The sequence below is a fragment of the Aplysia californica genome, unplaced genomic scaffold (genome assembly GCF_000002075.1).
Source record: "Aplysia californica isolate F4 #8 unplaced genomic scaffold, AplCal3.0 scaffold00911, whole genome shotgun sequence".
Classification (NCBI taxonomy): Eukaryota; Metazoa; Mollusca; class Gastropoda; order Aplysiida; family Aplysiidae; genus Aplysia; species Aplysia californica.
The window spans coordinates 184133-198697 of record NW_004798181.1 but is presented as its reverse complement, the minus strand read 5'-3'; the positions used below and the strand labels follow the sequence as shown (position 1 = coordinate 198697).

Here is a 14565-nt window from a genome sequence, read left to right as displayed (position 1 = left end):
TGGGCATGTGTTGTGTGTTTGTATGTGTGCAAGTGGTGCCTTGTCCTCTGTTAGAAAATATGGTCTGGGGGGCTTAAACAGGGGTTAGAAAGTATAGTCTAAAGGGCCTAAATAGGGGGTAGATTCAAGGCGGTGCTCTGTAGTTTGAAAAAAGTATATTGGGTTTGAATGGAGAGAACAAAGAAGAAGAAGAATACAGTGTCCGGTCACATGTGGAAGTGTACGGCCGGAGGGGCTTAGATGGTGGGTTTCCGATTCTCTGTAATTCCGAAAAGTATAGATTTATTAGGTTTGAAAATGGAGTGTCCAGTCCGATGTAGAAGTATATGGTCTGAAGGGCTTAATTTTGGCTTGAGTAGGGGATGTCCGATCCTCTGAAGAAGTGTCTGGTCTGGGGGGGGGGGGGTTATACAGTGGGTGTCTGATTCTCTGTAGGTCTAGATTAGTTGAAAAGTACTGAGTGTTTAGGGCATAAGTAGTGGGTGTCCTGTCCCCTGTAGACGTGTTCGGGTCCGTGAGAATCTGGGAAAAGTGTCCGGTTGAGTGAGAAAAGTGAAACACTTTAGGAGAGGGAAGATTGTCATGTGACTTTTTTGTAAAGAACACCATTTGTAGTGTGACCTCGCCCATGTAGACCGATCATTGAGCTTCACTGCCGTATTCGTCGACCTGCCCTAAAAAAATGCAGCTCCCTCTAGTGAGCTTCTGACCGAGCCCTCCTCCCTAGAGTGGATTTGATCAAGAGTGTACGGACAAGGTAAACCAAACCCTCCACCCTCAGAGTGGATTTGATCAAGAGTGTACGGACAAGGTAAACCGAGCCCTCCACCCACAGAGTGGATTTGATCAAGAGTGTACGGACAAGGTAAACCGAGCCCTCCACCCACAGAGTGGATTTGATCAAGAGTGTACGGACAAGGTAAATCCCTCTAGCATAGCATAGAGTCACTGAGGCAGAAATGAATAATTTTCTGATGTTTTTTTGATGTGATGTGATGTGAACGGATTTGACCATTAGAATCACAACAAATCAACGTAAATGTGAGAAAATTGAGGGGTGTTCGCAACTGCATAAGGTCAAATCAAAGCCTTGGGACATTTTATTCAGATTTGGGTACGGCTAAGGCCAGGGTGTTTAGTTAATCCTAACCCTCCGCACAGGCAGTGCGATTGACTCATTGCAACTGAGGCTAACCACGAGAGCATGCTAATTTACAGCAGTTGTTTGTGTCACCCCCACGTATCGCACATTGGTTACAGATGAGAAAAATTGGGTCATTCACCGAAGACAAAAGTTTTTTCGGCATCTTCCATTACAGTCAATTTTCTTTCCGAAAAAAAGAAGATTGATGGGTAGCAGGTTTGGAATGTGCTGGTCAGCACTGTCATTTTCTGACTCTCCTTATTTGGAGTTATGAAACCATATATAAATATCACCCAAATGCCCAGATTTGACAGCCAGTGAGAAGAGAGATTGCTCTTCATATTGCAGGGTTCCGTTAATGAATAGAGGACAAAAAAAATGTGGAGGGTGGAGGGTTACAGTTTTCCTCATTTTTTGTTTTGCAATTAGAAGGTAATTTTGCGTTTTCTCGAAAATAATTGATTTGCGACAGTTTTAGTGGCCATATGATATACAGTAAAAAAAAAGTACTGAATTTTGACCCCCTAAAGCAGTGCATCTGTGTGCGGGAGTGAAATAAAAATGTACAGATTAAGATATGGGATGCTCATTGGCTTGGTGGGATAGGGTTGAATTGGGTTGGGTCAAATAACTTACTAAATATAGAGATAAAGGAAGTGGTACTTTCAGTGCATCCTACTTATTGACATTGACCCCTGCCCTGTGGCATCGATTTTGTTCCAGATAAATAACTTTGACCTCTGGTGACAGAGAAACTGGGTGAACAGGTCGGCAATCTTCTAGATTGAAACAGGTTGTTTTTTTCGTAAGTGTTTTACGGTGCTCGCAACTGCATAAGGTCAAATGAGCGCCTTGGAACATTTTATTCCTATTTGCCAGATTTGGGTAAGGCTACGGTCAGGGTGTTTAGTCAACCCTAACCCTCCACACAGGCAGTGCCATGGACTCATTGAGCATGGTCATTTAAAGCAGTTGTTTGTCTCAGCCCCATGTATGGCACATTATTACTTGCTGGAGAAATTGAGTCATTCACTGAAGAAACATTTTTTTTGCAGTATCTTCCAAGACATTCATTTTTTTTCCAGAAAAAAGAAGATTGGTGGGTGGCAGGTCTGGAAACATTGCCGGTCGGCACAGTAATTTTCTGACTTTCCCTATTTGGATATTTTCAAAACGATGTAAACATTACCCGAACGTCCCCAAATTTGGCAGCCAGTGAGAAGAGAGATTGTCCTTAATTTTGCAGTATTCTGTTAGTGAATTGAGCGAAAAAAGAAGTTATGAGGTGATTTCTTTGTGGATGTTGTTTTTGAAAAGTAGTGTGTATTCTGTCTGCATGCTGAATATGTCTCTACAGAATTGCAGAATTTTAAACATTAATAATATTAGGAGCTATTTTGTGAACTTCCTCATGATTTTGTGGGTGGATGGCGGGTGCCCTGGTGTGGTTTGCTTCTTCTTTCCTATCAAACATCTATCGTCCTTATCTTCACTTCTTCTTTTTTATGTTTTGTTACTCTCTTGTAACACCTCTAATCTTCTGGCGCTCATATGACCTTATGCAGTTGCGAGTGCCGTAAAACCTCTACTAAAACTACACCTCATGATTTAATGATCCCATTAAAAAAGGATAATGTCGCCATAAATGCAGTATTGTATTTTAACTCTTTGTCTCCGAACCACTGTGCTGGTGTGCCTCTGGCAGCATCTCGAGCGCACTCCTTTATGAATACTTCAACATCAAATTACGTTTCATTGCAGAAAAAAAGGTCTTTTTGACCGGGAGATCATTCATTAGATGAAGAGCTATGGAAATGGGTTCACTAGCTTTGATTGGACCAGTTTTGTGACTTATAGTATGTCAGTTTTAGATTTCGTACCCCCCTCGCAGATAAAGAGTTAGAGCTGAATTGTTATCATGGAAAATCAGATAAGGAATCTTCCCCCAAATTACCAGATGTAACCACTTCTCTGATGTAACTGAAGCATTTTAAAGTGGAAAATGGCCACAAAATCATTAGTGTAGTTTCGGCCATTAATTAATAATAGTATGTTACAGTGCCTGTAAGAGTGATCCCCATCTATTACAAGATTTGGCTATAATGGGGGTATATCGCATAGATACTGGCAGTCCTCTTTAAGCTGGAACTCTCTGTCTTGGTTTGTTTCGTCAAAATAGGGCGCTGCACAGTGGCGACCGGCATTGTACTATTGTGTATTTATGTATGTAGGTATCTATGTATATATGGTTTTCTAATTATGCATGTATGTATGTTCTGCCAAATATTGTAACCCAAATTTCCCCTCGGGGATCAATAAAAGGTAATTTTTCTATTTATCTTTATGATTTATGATTTATTATTATTATTAAATGTATGTGTAGTGGGTTTAAGCTTTTCCTTCTTGACTCGGAGCCTTTACTTTTCACGGAGACTTTCACTTTTTTCAATTCAAAACGGCCCCCTTCTTTATTTTTAATTTTTATAATGAAATAAAATAATCTCAAACTGATGGCACTAAAATCTGTCTCTGAAGTCCGCACAGTCGCCGTTCTTAGTCAATCTCACAGCAGATGCGCCCCCTGGATGGTTGATGAGTGCCTGGTGTGGTCTGCTCCTTCTTTCCTGTCGAACATCTATCATCCATATCTCTCCACTCCTCCTTTTTAGTGTACATTACTCTCTTGTAACACCTCTAGTGCGGCTCTAGTCTTCCGGCACTTGTTGTTTGACCTAATGGTGTTGCAAGTGGGTACACAACAACTCTTATTAAAACTAAACTAAAACAAGTATGACCCACCCCTGCCTGGAGTCTGTGTGTAAACTCTGGTCCGGCATAAAGAAATATTGGGCCCTAAAGGAATGGGGTAGGAGAGAGAATTTGTAATGTGGGTGGTTGGCGGGTGCTCTGGTCTGGTTAACTTCTTCTTTCCTATCAAACATCTATCGTCCTTATCTCTGCTCCTTCTTTTTTTGTGTTTGTTACTCTCTTGTAACACCTCTAATATTCTGCACTTATATGACCTTATTGTGCTGCAAGTGCCGTAAAACACTTACTAAAACAAGAATTTGTGATAGTGCCCTAGTTTTGTAAGAGGCAACAGGTGAATGGATGTGATTTGAGAAGACAAAGGCCGGAGACATAGAGAGGCTCTTCCTTTGATTATCTTCTCCTTTGTTGTTTCTCTCTCAGCATTGTGATAACTACATGTACTGTTTCTTGAGCTCATAAACTCATGTTTCTTTTTTCAGCATCACTATGACTCTGCAATATTCTGGGCTGATAAACTGGTATCATTGTCGGATGGTGAGTGTTTCAAAAGCTAACAAGGACACTTGCCCCACTTCACTTGCGCAGATTTACGGGATCTGGGGAAAAGTTATCGTGCACGATAGATAGTGATGCACAACTGTGGCACTCGCTGGAAAGTGAGAACACTAGGACAATTTGTCGGGGGGGGGGGGGGGGGGGCACCATGTGACCAACGGCGTGACCAGCTAGATAGGGGTTATTCTATTCTTACAACTTGTTTTTTAGGGAAGCATACAACATTTTTAATATCGCTGTCAAAAAACATCAGCAAAGTTTGCTTGTTTTCTTGTTTTTTTATTTTCCATAAATTGCTGGATCATTGTGAATTGAAACATTTTTTGTTGACACTCACAGAATCAACAATGTTATTCAATGTGGAATCAGCAGTGTTTAGGTGATATTTTTTGTATACTACATTTGTTTTGAGTGGGGTTTTTTTTTGTAACAATATGTAAAACAATAATCTAGTCACAGCAACAGGCATAGATGGTAGTTTTGCACATAATAAAACAAAAGTTTTGGCCTGTCCGAATCAAGATGCTTTCCCCTTTTTTTGTTGTTTAGGGGGGCGGGGGTATTATCTTATCTTTACTCTGAGATCTACTGGGTGATGTTGGTGTCAACGAGGTCAATGACTGGAACAATGGCATGGTTCTCCATTCTTCTTGTTCATTTGACTCTTATTTGGGGTTGGTTTTTGTGGTTTTGGTTGTTTTTTGGGGCTTTTTTTTCTCTTTTTTTTTTTGGTTATGTTCTCAATCTTTTTCCCTGCACTGAATGACAGTTGTTGTGTGAATGTAGTCCCCTTTATTGCAAGAAACTCTTCCGGAGGAGTGTCAATAACTATTATTAATAATTGTGTAATCCTCCGTTCTTGTTGTTAATTTTACTTTAGCTTTTAAAAAAAATAAATTATCAAATACATTCTGATTGTTTTCCCCTGCAGTAAATGAGAGTTATTGTGTGGATGTGTGAATGTAGTCCCCTTTCCTTCAAGAAACTCTTCTGAGATGAGAGAAATTGTTGAAAATTTGTGTCCCTGCTTGCTGTGTGTCCCCAGCTGTTGAGGATGTGTTTTGGTACGCACAGACCATGTACCTGACGGGCCAGTACCACCGAGCCATACACCTGCTGACCAGCAAAAAACTGGACAAGGTGAGAGAGAGAGGTGGGGAGGGGGAAAAGGGGGAGGGAGAAAGAGAGAGTGTGGGAGGGAGGGAGAGAGAGTGGGAGGGAGGGAGAGAGAGAGAGAAAGGATAATGGTTTCTGGGGGGCAAAGCTGATGCTTTATGGGCAGTAAACACAATATTTACTTTATGGTCAATTAACATAACACAGTATAACACCAATAGCTCGTATTCCTCGGGACAGGCCGCGGTAGTTCGTCGCGAGGGATATCTTCAAAGATAAAGAAGAGAAGAACAAAAACTGGGACTGCAGGCACAGTTCGAAGGATGCGGGATTTCGAGTCTTCTGTATTCGACCTAACCTTGTTATACTGTATATACTTTCTGGACTGTAAACATGTTATATATACTTTCTGGACTGTAAACATGTTATATATACTTTCTGGACTGTAAACATGTTATATACTTTCTGGGCAGTAAATATAATATATACTTTGTGGGTAGAAAATGTAGTATATACTTTCAGGGCTATAAACCAGAGATACTTTCTGAGCAGTAAAACTAATACTTTCTGGGTAGTCAAGCTTGCTAGTTTTGGGGCAGTAAACCTCATATATATATACACTTTCTGGGTTGTGAGGCTGATACTTTCTGGGCAGTAAACCTAATCAATCAAGTTGGAGCCAACTTCTCGTTGAATATGACCGCGTTGAATGCGACACCCACTGTACTTTCGAGGCAGTAAAGCTGATACTTTCTGGGCAGTTAAGCCATACTATGTGGGCAGTAAAGCTGCAACTTTCAAAAAATTTCCAGAATCGTGATGTACCAGACTTCTTTTCTATAAATATTATGGTGCAGTCTTCCTTTTTTTAAAAATCCATGAATGGGGTAAAAGGAATGAGTAGCTGTACACTTGTAGCGAGCTGTCGAAACGTAAATTATGTGAACATACGAGAGATTAGATTCCTCTCAGTGCTGGGTTGATATTATATTATGTTCACATAGATTCCTCTTATTGCGGTGTTCATGTTATGTTCACATAGATTTCTCTTATTGCGGTGTTCATGTTATGTTCACATAGATTCCTCTTATTGCGGTGTTCATATTATGTTCACATAGATTCCTCTTATTGCGGTGTTCATATTATGTTCACATAGATTTCTTTCAATGCGCAATTGTTACTGCTCTGCATCTACAAAGTTTTTTTTTTTGAATTGCAGGGTTGTTACTATATTAATATTATATCCACATAGGTTTTTCTCAATATGGCGTTGTTACATATCATATCCACATAGGTTTTTCTCAGTATGGCCTTGTTACATATCATATCCACATAGGTTTTTCTCAGTATGGCCTTGTTACATATCATATCCACATAGGTTTTTCTCAATATGGCGTTGTTACATATCATATACACTTAGGTTTTTCTCAATATGGCGTTGTTACATATCATATCCACATAGGTTTTTCTCAGTATGGCGTTGTTACATATCATATACACTTAGGTTTTTCTCAATATGGCGTTGTTACATATCATATCCACTTACGTTTCTATCTGTGCAGTGTTATACATTTATACATCAATGTCAAGCAAGAGTTTGAGTTTTGCTGTCCTTCTTGTCTAGTGTTATTTCTTTCAGGTAAATCATTGAGGACTTGTATTAGTCAGGGTATTGAGATCTGGGTTTTTCATTAGTGAGAAAAATAGCAATATCTGCTGTAGCAATATCTGCTGTAGAAATATCTGCTGTAGCAATATCTGCTGTAGAAATATCTCTGCTGTAGAAATATCTGCTGTAGAAATATCTGCTGTAGCAATATCTGCTGTAGAAATATCTGCTGTAGAAATATGTGCTGTAGAAATATCTCTGCTGTAGCAATATCTGCTGTAGCAATATCTGCTGTAGAAATATCTGCTGTAGAAATATCTGCTGTAGAAATATCTGCTGTAGAAATATCTGCTGTAGAAATATCTCTGCTGTAGAAATATCTGCTGTAGAAATATCTGCTGTAGAAATATCTCTGCTGTAGCAATATCTGCTGTAGAAATATCTGCTGTAGAAATATCTCTGCTGTAGCAATATCTGCTGTAGCAATATCTGCTGTAGCAATATCTGCTGTAGCAATATCTGCTGTAGAAATATCTGCTGTAGCAATATCTGCTGTAGCAATATCTGCTGGGCAGAAGGATACTTTGGTATCAAATGGTCAAAAAGCTCAGCGTTGATGAATTTCTCATGAACTGTTGCTTTTTTCCCCTTTCCTTTCAGACGTACACAGCATGTCGTTACCTGGCAGCGAAGTGCTACGTAAGTTTCTGGTACCTTCTATGTCTTTGATGTGCCCATAGGTTTTGTTGATAAAGTTATGTCGGTACTCTTGCTTTGTATGTGTTGAGAAATACACCGCTGATACCCCCCCCCCCCCCCCCCACAAAAAAAAAAATAATAAAAAAAAAAAATGCCTCCCCATATATTGAATTGTTTTGTCTTTCTTGAAGGAAAATAAGAATTCTCTTTTAAAACACAATATTGAGATATTAAGTATTTCATAGATAAATCAAGGTGAAAAGCTAATTTTTTCCAGCAGAAATATATTTTTTTACAGCGGAAATTTAAGATAAGATAATGTGCCAAATATGTTGTGCACTTTCACCTCTGGTTCTCCGGATCTGTTGCTTGCTGTTTCTATTTTTGTATCATCCGGGCTCATAACAAACTTCAACTCCAAGATTGTTTTTTTATTATTGATGACTTCTTTGTTCTCTGTTATGGTTACCGTGGACAGTATGAGTGCAAGGAGTGGCAGGAAGCTCTGAACGTCCTTGACCTGGTGGACATGTCGTTCTCGCGCAGCACCTCCATGATCAACGCCAGCCTCAACGACTCGCTCACAGACGCAGACTCCAGCTTCCCCATACAGAATGTGAGTACACTGGTGGCCTCAACCATTGATGTAGCTTTCTTCTTCTTCCTTCTTCCTTGTTCTCGATGACAGCAGCTAGACAGTCAGTCCGATGTTGCGCACAAACTGTGCAGTCCGTTTCAAATCTGAGAGACTGCCATAGGCCTTTCTCTCAAGAGTTGACTAAGCTGACAACCAATATGAAAAAAAAAGCTTATTCAATACATTGAGTTTTTGTTAGGGTCTGAGTACGTCAGTAGATTTTTTTAAAGGAAAAGATATACGATGATTGCAACTGCGTACGATTATATGAGCGCTCTAGATTTTTCTATTAGAAAATATATTCTTTGTTTCTTAATATTGTTCCTTATGGGTTTGCTGATGCTGAAGAACGATTATGTACTTTTAAAAGAATAATGAGAACGAACCACAGCCGTCAATTGGAGAGACCCCAGGCGCATATGAACATTTCTGACATTGTTTGCAGGTGTGCATGGGATTGTTTGAATTTCTTCCATGCAGAAAAGTGTGTGTGAAGGGTTGGGAGGCTGGTGGGGTTACTTGTCCAGTGCTCACCATTTGGACCCCCTGCATACATAGGTCTGTTTTTTTGTTTTGGAAATGTTGGCAGCTATGTGTCAGTTTCAATTGTTGAGGCTGGAGGAGGAGGAGGCGAAGTCTCAAGAAATCTCGAAAAAGGTTGAAAAGCCTGAAGACTAGACAAGAAATTGACATTGGATATTTTGAGCCGAGAAACCTTTCTTGTGTGTGTTTGTGTGGGTGTTGAGCAAGCAATTGTCTTTGCCCTAAATATTCTATGGACATTTTCTTGTGCTGAGGATTTTTGGTCAAGCATTTTTGTTGTTGTGATTTGACTCGTTTCACAAAGCAGATTTCTATGTTTGGCACAGGTTTTTTTGTATCATGTGTGTTTGTAATCTGGTATATTGTTTGTGCAGTTGTTTAGGAAGGCGCCATTGGTAGGTTCCCCTTCTGTTTCGCTTTCTGTTTTTTCCCTCTGAAGTTTCTGTCTGATTGTTATTTTTTTTCTTTCTTGCACTTGAAGACTAATATTTGTTCGATGTGCTTGTCTTGACTTGAACACAATTTCTTTATTGTGTAGGTGATGTTCTTTATTATTCTGAGAGACACCTTTTAAATTTTTTATTTTTTATTTAGTAATGGTTTTACGGCGCTTGCAACTGCATAAGGTCATATGAGCGCCAAGGGGTGGATGTCAACAGAGAAGTCCTTACAGGGAATCAGACTTACTCTGCTCACCTCTCTAGCTTCCACAGCACAAAGTCTGCTTCGACTATCAAGGCACCCCGGAAATAGCGGGTCACAAGAGTGTGACAAACATACAAAAGAAGTAGAGGAAAATGACACTAGTAAGAATAAGGAAAGAAAAAGCAGCAGTTCCCTGTTGTAGATCAAGCACAGTTATGAGTGTGACATTGGTGTATCTGCCCATGTACAATTCTGTGCATGGACAAGAAATGTCTCCCCTTTGGGAATGGTCTAAAGACACTTCAGTAAGTGGCACCGCCCCGGGGGGTAGAGAAAGTTTGTTAAGAGGTACTTTGCAGTGTTTTTGTATAGTTTAAAAGAGATATTTTGTGCTTTCGCACAATCTGAAAGATGTATTTTGTGTCTATCTTTTAAAATTTGAAAGATACTTTGTATCACTTGTTGTCGTGTTGCTTGATGCTTCTTGCCCCCCCCCCCCCAAACACACGCACACAAACACACACCTCACCCCCGTGTGTCCAATGTGAGAAGTCGATGAGCTTCTACGTATAACCTGTTATTTTGATGCCCCCACCTCACCCCAACCCCCCCTCCCTCCATGTGCGTCCAGTGCGAGAAGTCAATGAGCCTACTGCGAGGCAAGATCTACGAAGCCATGGACAACCGGAGTCTGGCGGCCGACTGCTACAAGGAGGCTCTCCGACTGGACGTCTACTGCTTCGAGGCTTTTGAGCTGCTGGTCGGTCACCACATGCTCACAGCACAGGAAGGTCAGGGGCTGGCTCGGACACGTGTTCCTCTCTAGAATTTTTTTAATGAGGTTAAAGCTTAACTCTTTTAGACGATTGAGCGGAAAGAGTCAGCGCTGTGTCGATGGGAAATGACTAGTGCATGGAGCCTGTTGGTTTACTGTACCCTGACTATTTCATATTTACATTTCTGTCGTAAGTGACTCTGCTATTTAGAAAATCTAAAGACGTATTATAATAGGGTTTAATTGTTCAAAAGTGTTCCGGTTTCTTCTGATTTGGCGTCATGTTGAAGACATGAAGTTGATTCTTTCTATCTGTGTCCTTCATTTTGGCTTTTTTAAAAATACTGATGGTCATTGGGTCATGCTGCCTGACAACGCGTATAACACTTGGATCACCTGTCGTTGATCATTTTCTTATTCTTAGACTATACAAAACTGTGAGAAACCTACAAACCTTTATTTCCATCATGGTTTCCTCTTGGTTACTATGGGTTGTAGGATGGGAATATTGTCAGCTCCTACTCCTTTTCTTTTCTTTCCATCTTTCTTTTCGTTTTGCACCAAATGGCTCTCATTGTGTGGCTCTCCTTGTGTGGCTCTCATTGTGTGGCTCTCCTTGTGTGGCTCTCCTTGTGTGGCTCTCATTGTGTGGCTCTCATTGTGTGGCTCTCATTGTGTTGCTCTCCTTGTGTGGCTCTCCTTGTGTGGCTCTCATTGTGTGGCTCTCCTTGTGTGGCTCTCATTGTGTTGCTCTCCTTGTGTGGCTCTCCTTGTGTGGCTCTCATTGTGTGGCTCTCATTGTGTGGCTCTCCTTGTGTGGCTCTCATTGTGTTGCTCTCCTTGTGTGGCTCTCATTGTGTTGCTCTCCTTGTGTGGCTCTCCTTGTGTGGCTCTCATTGTGTGGCTCTCCTTGTGTGGCTCTCCTTGTGTGGCTCTCCTTGTGTGGATATGCTTCTGTTTCCTCAAAACAAACCAACCAACCTACCAACGAAAACCCAACCAAGCAAAACCCAACAGACCAACCAAACAGCCAACCAATCAATTAACAAAACCAAAACCAACCAACCAACGAACCAACCAACCAACCTACCTACCAGCCAGCCAACCAACCAACCAACCTACCAGCCACCCACCAACTACTCACCCCCCTGTGTCTGTCTGTTACAGAGAGAGAGCTGATGGACTCACTGCCCTTCACCGCCCAGTGCCCGCCCGGGGAAGACCAGATGGTCAAGTTTTTGTACGAGAGCAAGCTCAAGAAGGTAATGGCTTCTACATCTGGTGTTATGTTGCTTGTGTGTCCGTCTGTCTGTCTGTCTCTGGCAGAAAAAGGTAATGGTTTCTGCTGGGTGACTCTATACTCTAACGTCAAGGTACGTGTCTATCCATTATTCCCAGGTTTACCTTCTGTCAGTGGTGCGTGGGTGGTTGGCGGGTGCTCTGGTGTGGTTTGCTCCTTCTTTCCTATCGAACATCTATTGTCCTTATCTCTCCTCCTTCTTTTTTGTTTGTTACTCTCTTGTAACACCTCTAATCTTCGGCACTTATTTGACCTTGTTGTGTTGCAAGTGCCGTAAAACACTCACTAAAACTGACTGTAAATGGTCCGATGACTAATTAATTAAATTATAGTAACAATGGTAAGGGGAACCTACTTTTCAACATTGCCAGTTGGCGCTCATATGACCTTATGCAGTTGCGAGCGCCGTAAAACCCTCTACTATAAATAAAATAAGATAAAACATTGCCGGCAATGGACAGATTTGTAGGTGGAGATATCCAACCAGACAAAATCTTGGTGACAAAAACAGGTGGAATGAGTTGTTGGCAATTTCTTCAAACTGGCTCTCAAATGCCATTTTCAACCCTCTAAAAGCATTAAATTTCAAATTAGATATGGTCAATAAGTTTAGGAAACTATTCAGAATTTGCTGCTGTGGCGTAAGTGATGTTAACTACTGAGAACTCGATGTAATTGTGGTGGGTGGTTGGCGGGTGCTCTAGTGTGGTTTGCTTCTTCTTTCCTATCGAACATCTATCGTCTTTATCTCTCCCCTCCTTCTTTTTTCGTGTTTGTTACTCTCTTGTAACACCTCTAAACTTCGGCACTTATATGACCTTATTGTGTTGCAAGTGCCGTGAAACTCTCAGTAAGACAAAACTACTCAAAAGTTGATGTAGTCTGTGCTGGGTGCCAGGTAGCGACTTATGTATGTGTATGAAATGTCTCTGTTTGACCAGTACGACTGTCAGGGCAGCGCTACTGAATGAAGTTGTCTTTTGACCATTCCCAAAGGAGGGATATTAACATGCTCTTATACACAGTAGAATTGTAAATGGGCTGATTTATCAATGTCATGCTCATACTGTGCCGGAACAACATAGGGGGGACTGCTGCTTTTTCTTTCCTCATCCTTGCTTTCGTCATTTGTCCTCTATTTCTTTTGTATGTTTGTCACTCTCTTGTGAACTGCTATGTCCGGGATGCCTTGATAGTCCAAGCAGACTTTGTGCTGTTGAGGCAAGAGAGGTGAGTAGAGTAAGCCTGATTCCCCGTTTGGATGTCTCTGTTGATATCCACCCCTTGGCACTCATATGACCTTATGCAGTTGCAAGCGCCGTAAAACCTTACTAAAACAACAATGTCTCTGTTTGACCAGTACGACTGCCCGGGCCACGTGAAGATCCCCGCCCCCCTGTCGGAGAACCTGGACGTGATCGTGAGCTCGGCGGAGCAGCATCTCTACAACTGTGACTTCAGGGCAGCCTACAACATCACCTCCAAGTGAGTCACGCTGCGCACTACACAACACACACTACACACTACACGTTACCTCCACCAGGGGTGTGTACAAGGTCATGTCAGTGTGAGTGGTTGGCGGGTGCTCTGGTGAGGTTTGCTCCTTCTTTCCTACCAAACATCTATCGTACTTATCTCTCCTCCTTCTATTTTGTGTTTGTTACTCCCTTGTAACACCTCTAATCTTCGGCACTTATATGACCTTATTGTGTTGCAAGTGCTGTGAAACTCTTCTTACAAAAAATCCCCAAAACCCACTGCACACTGCCTCCATCAGGGGTGTGTGTACATCACCATGTCAAAGTGAGTCACACTACACTCTACACAACACGTGATACACACTACGTGCTACCTCCACCAGGGATGTGTACAAGGTCATGTTAGTGTGAGTCACGCTACACACTACACGCTACCTCCACCAGGGGTGTGTACAAGGTCATGTCAGTGCGAGTCACGCTACACACTATACGCTACCTCCACCAGGGGTGTGTACAAGGTCATGTCAGTGCGAGTCACGCTACACACTACACGCTACCTCCACCAGGGATGTGTACAAGGTCATGTCAGTGCGAGTCACGCTACACACTACACGCTACCTCCACCAGGGATGTGTACAAGGTCATGTCAGAGTGTGACACGCAATGCACCACATGGTACCCCCACCAAGGTTGTATCCATCACATCAAAGTGAGTCACACTAAATGCTACGCCCTACACACTCCCTCTGTCAGGGCCGCCTACTACATCACCTTAAAGTGAGTCATGCTACACGCTACCTCCACCGAGGGTGTGCGTACAACATCACATCAAGGTGAGTGGAGCTCACTGCACACTACACACTACCCCCACCAGGTGTATGTTCAACTTAGAGCCACGTGACACTACACGCTACAATCAACCACCACTAAGGATGTGTACGTCACATCAAAGAGAACCGTACCACTCACTACACACTACACTCTACACTCCCCCCGCCCGCCCCGGGTGTGTACACCATCACATCAAAGTGAGTCACACGACAGGCTACACACTATCTCCACCAGAGGTGTGCAAAACATAATATCAGATTGAGTCACACTAAACACTACATGTCTCACCCTACTCCAGTACGGAAAAAACATATTTCATATGTTTTTGACACGGCGTCACTTTTCGCCCGATTCTGTTACTTTTAGTTCAGCAGCCCGCCGGAGCTCCCCGGCTCGGGGTCACGGGGTTAATGAGCCCTGAAGCGACTTTGCCGCTGTCGGTCAGGAAGTTCGCATTTTTG

The 14565-nt window shown here is 42.0% G+C and overlaps 1 protein-coding gene across 2 annotated transcripts in view; it reads left to right on the top strand.

Annotated features, from left to right (window-relative positions):
* Nucleotides 1-14565, top strand: part of LOC101864422 (cell division cycle protein 16 homolog) — a 48055-nt gene that overhangs the window by 15966 nt on the left and 17524 nt on the right. For both annotated transcript variants that reach the window (XM_013089260.2, XM_035972923.1), the window contains exons 2-8: nucleotides 4396-4450; nucleotides 5517-5611; nucleotides 7857-7895; nucleotides 8374-8511; nucleotides 10352-10511; nucleotides 11663-11757; nucleotides 13156-13280. In XM_013089260.2, coding sequence (XP_012944714.1) covers nucleotides 4396-4450; nucleotides 5517-5611; nucleotides 7857-7895; nucleotides 8374-8511; nucleotides 10352-10511; nucleotides 11663-11757; nucleotides 13156-13280 — 707 coding nt within the window. The remainder of the gene's footprint in view (nucleotides 1-4395; nucleotides 4451-5516; nucleotides 5612-7856; nucleotides 7896-8373; nucleotides 8512-10351; nucleotides 10512-11662; nucleotides 11758-13155; nucleotides 13281-14565) is intronic.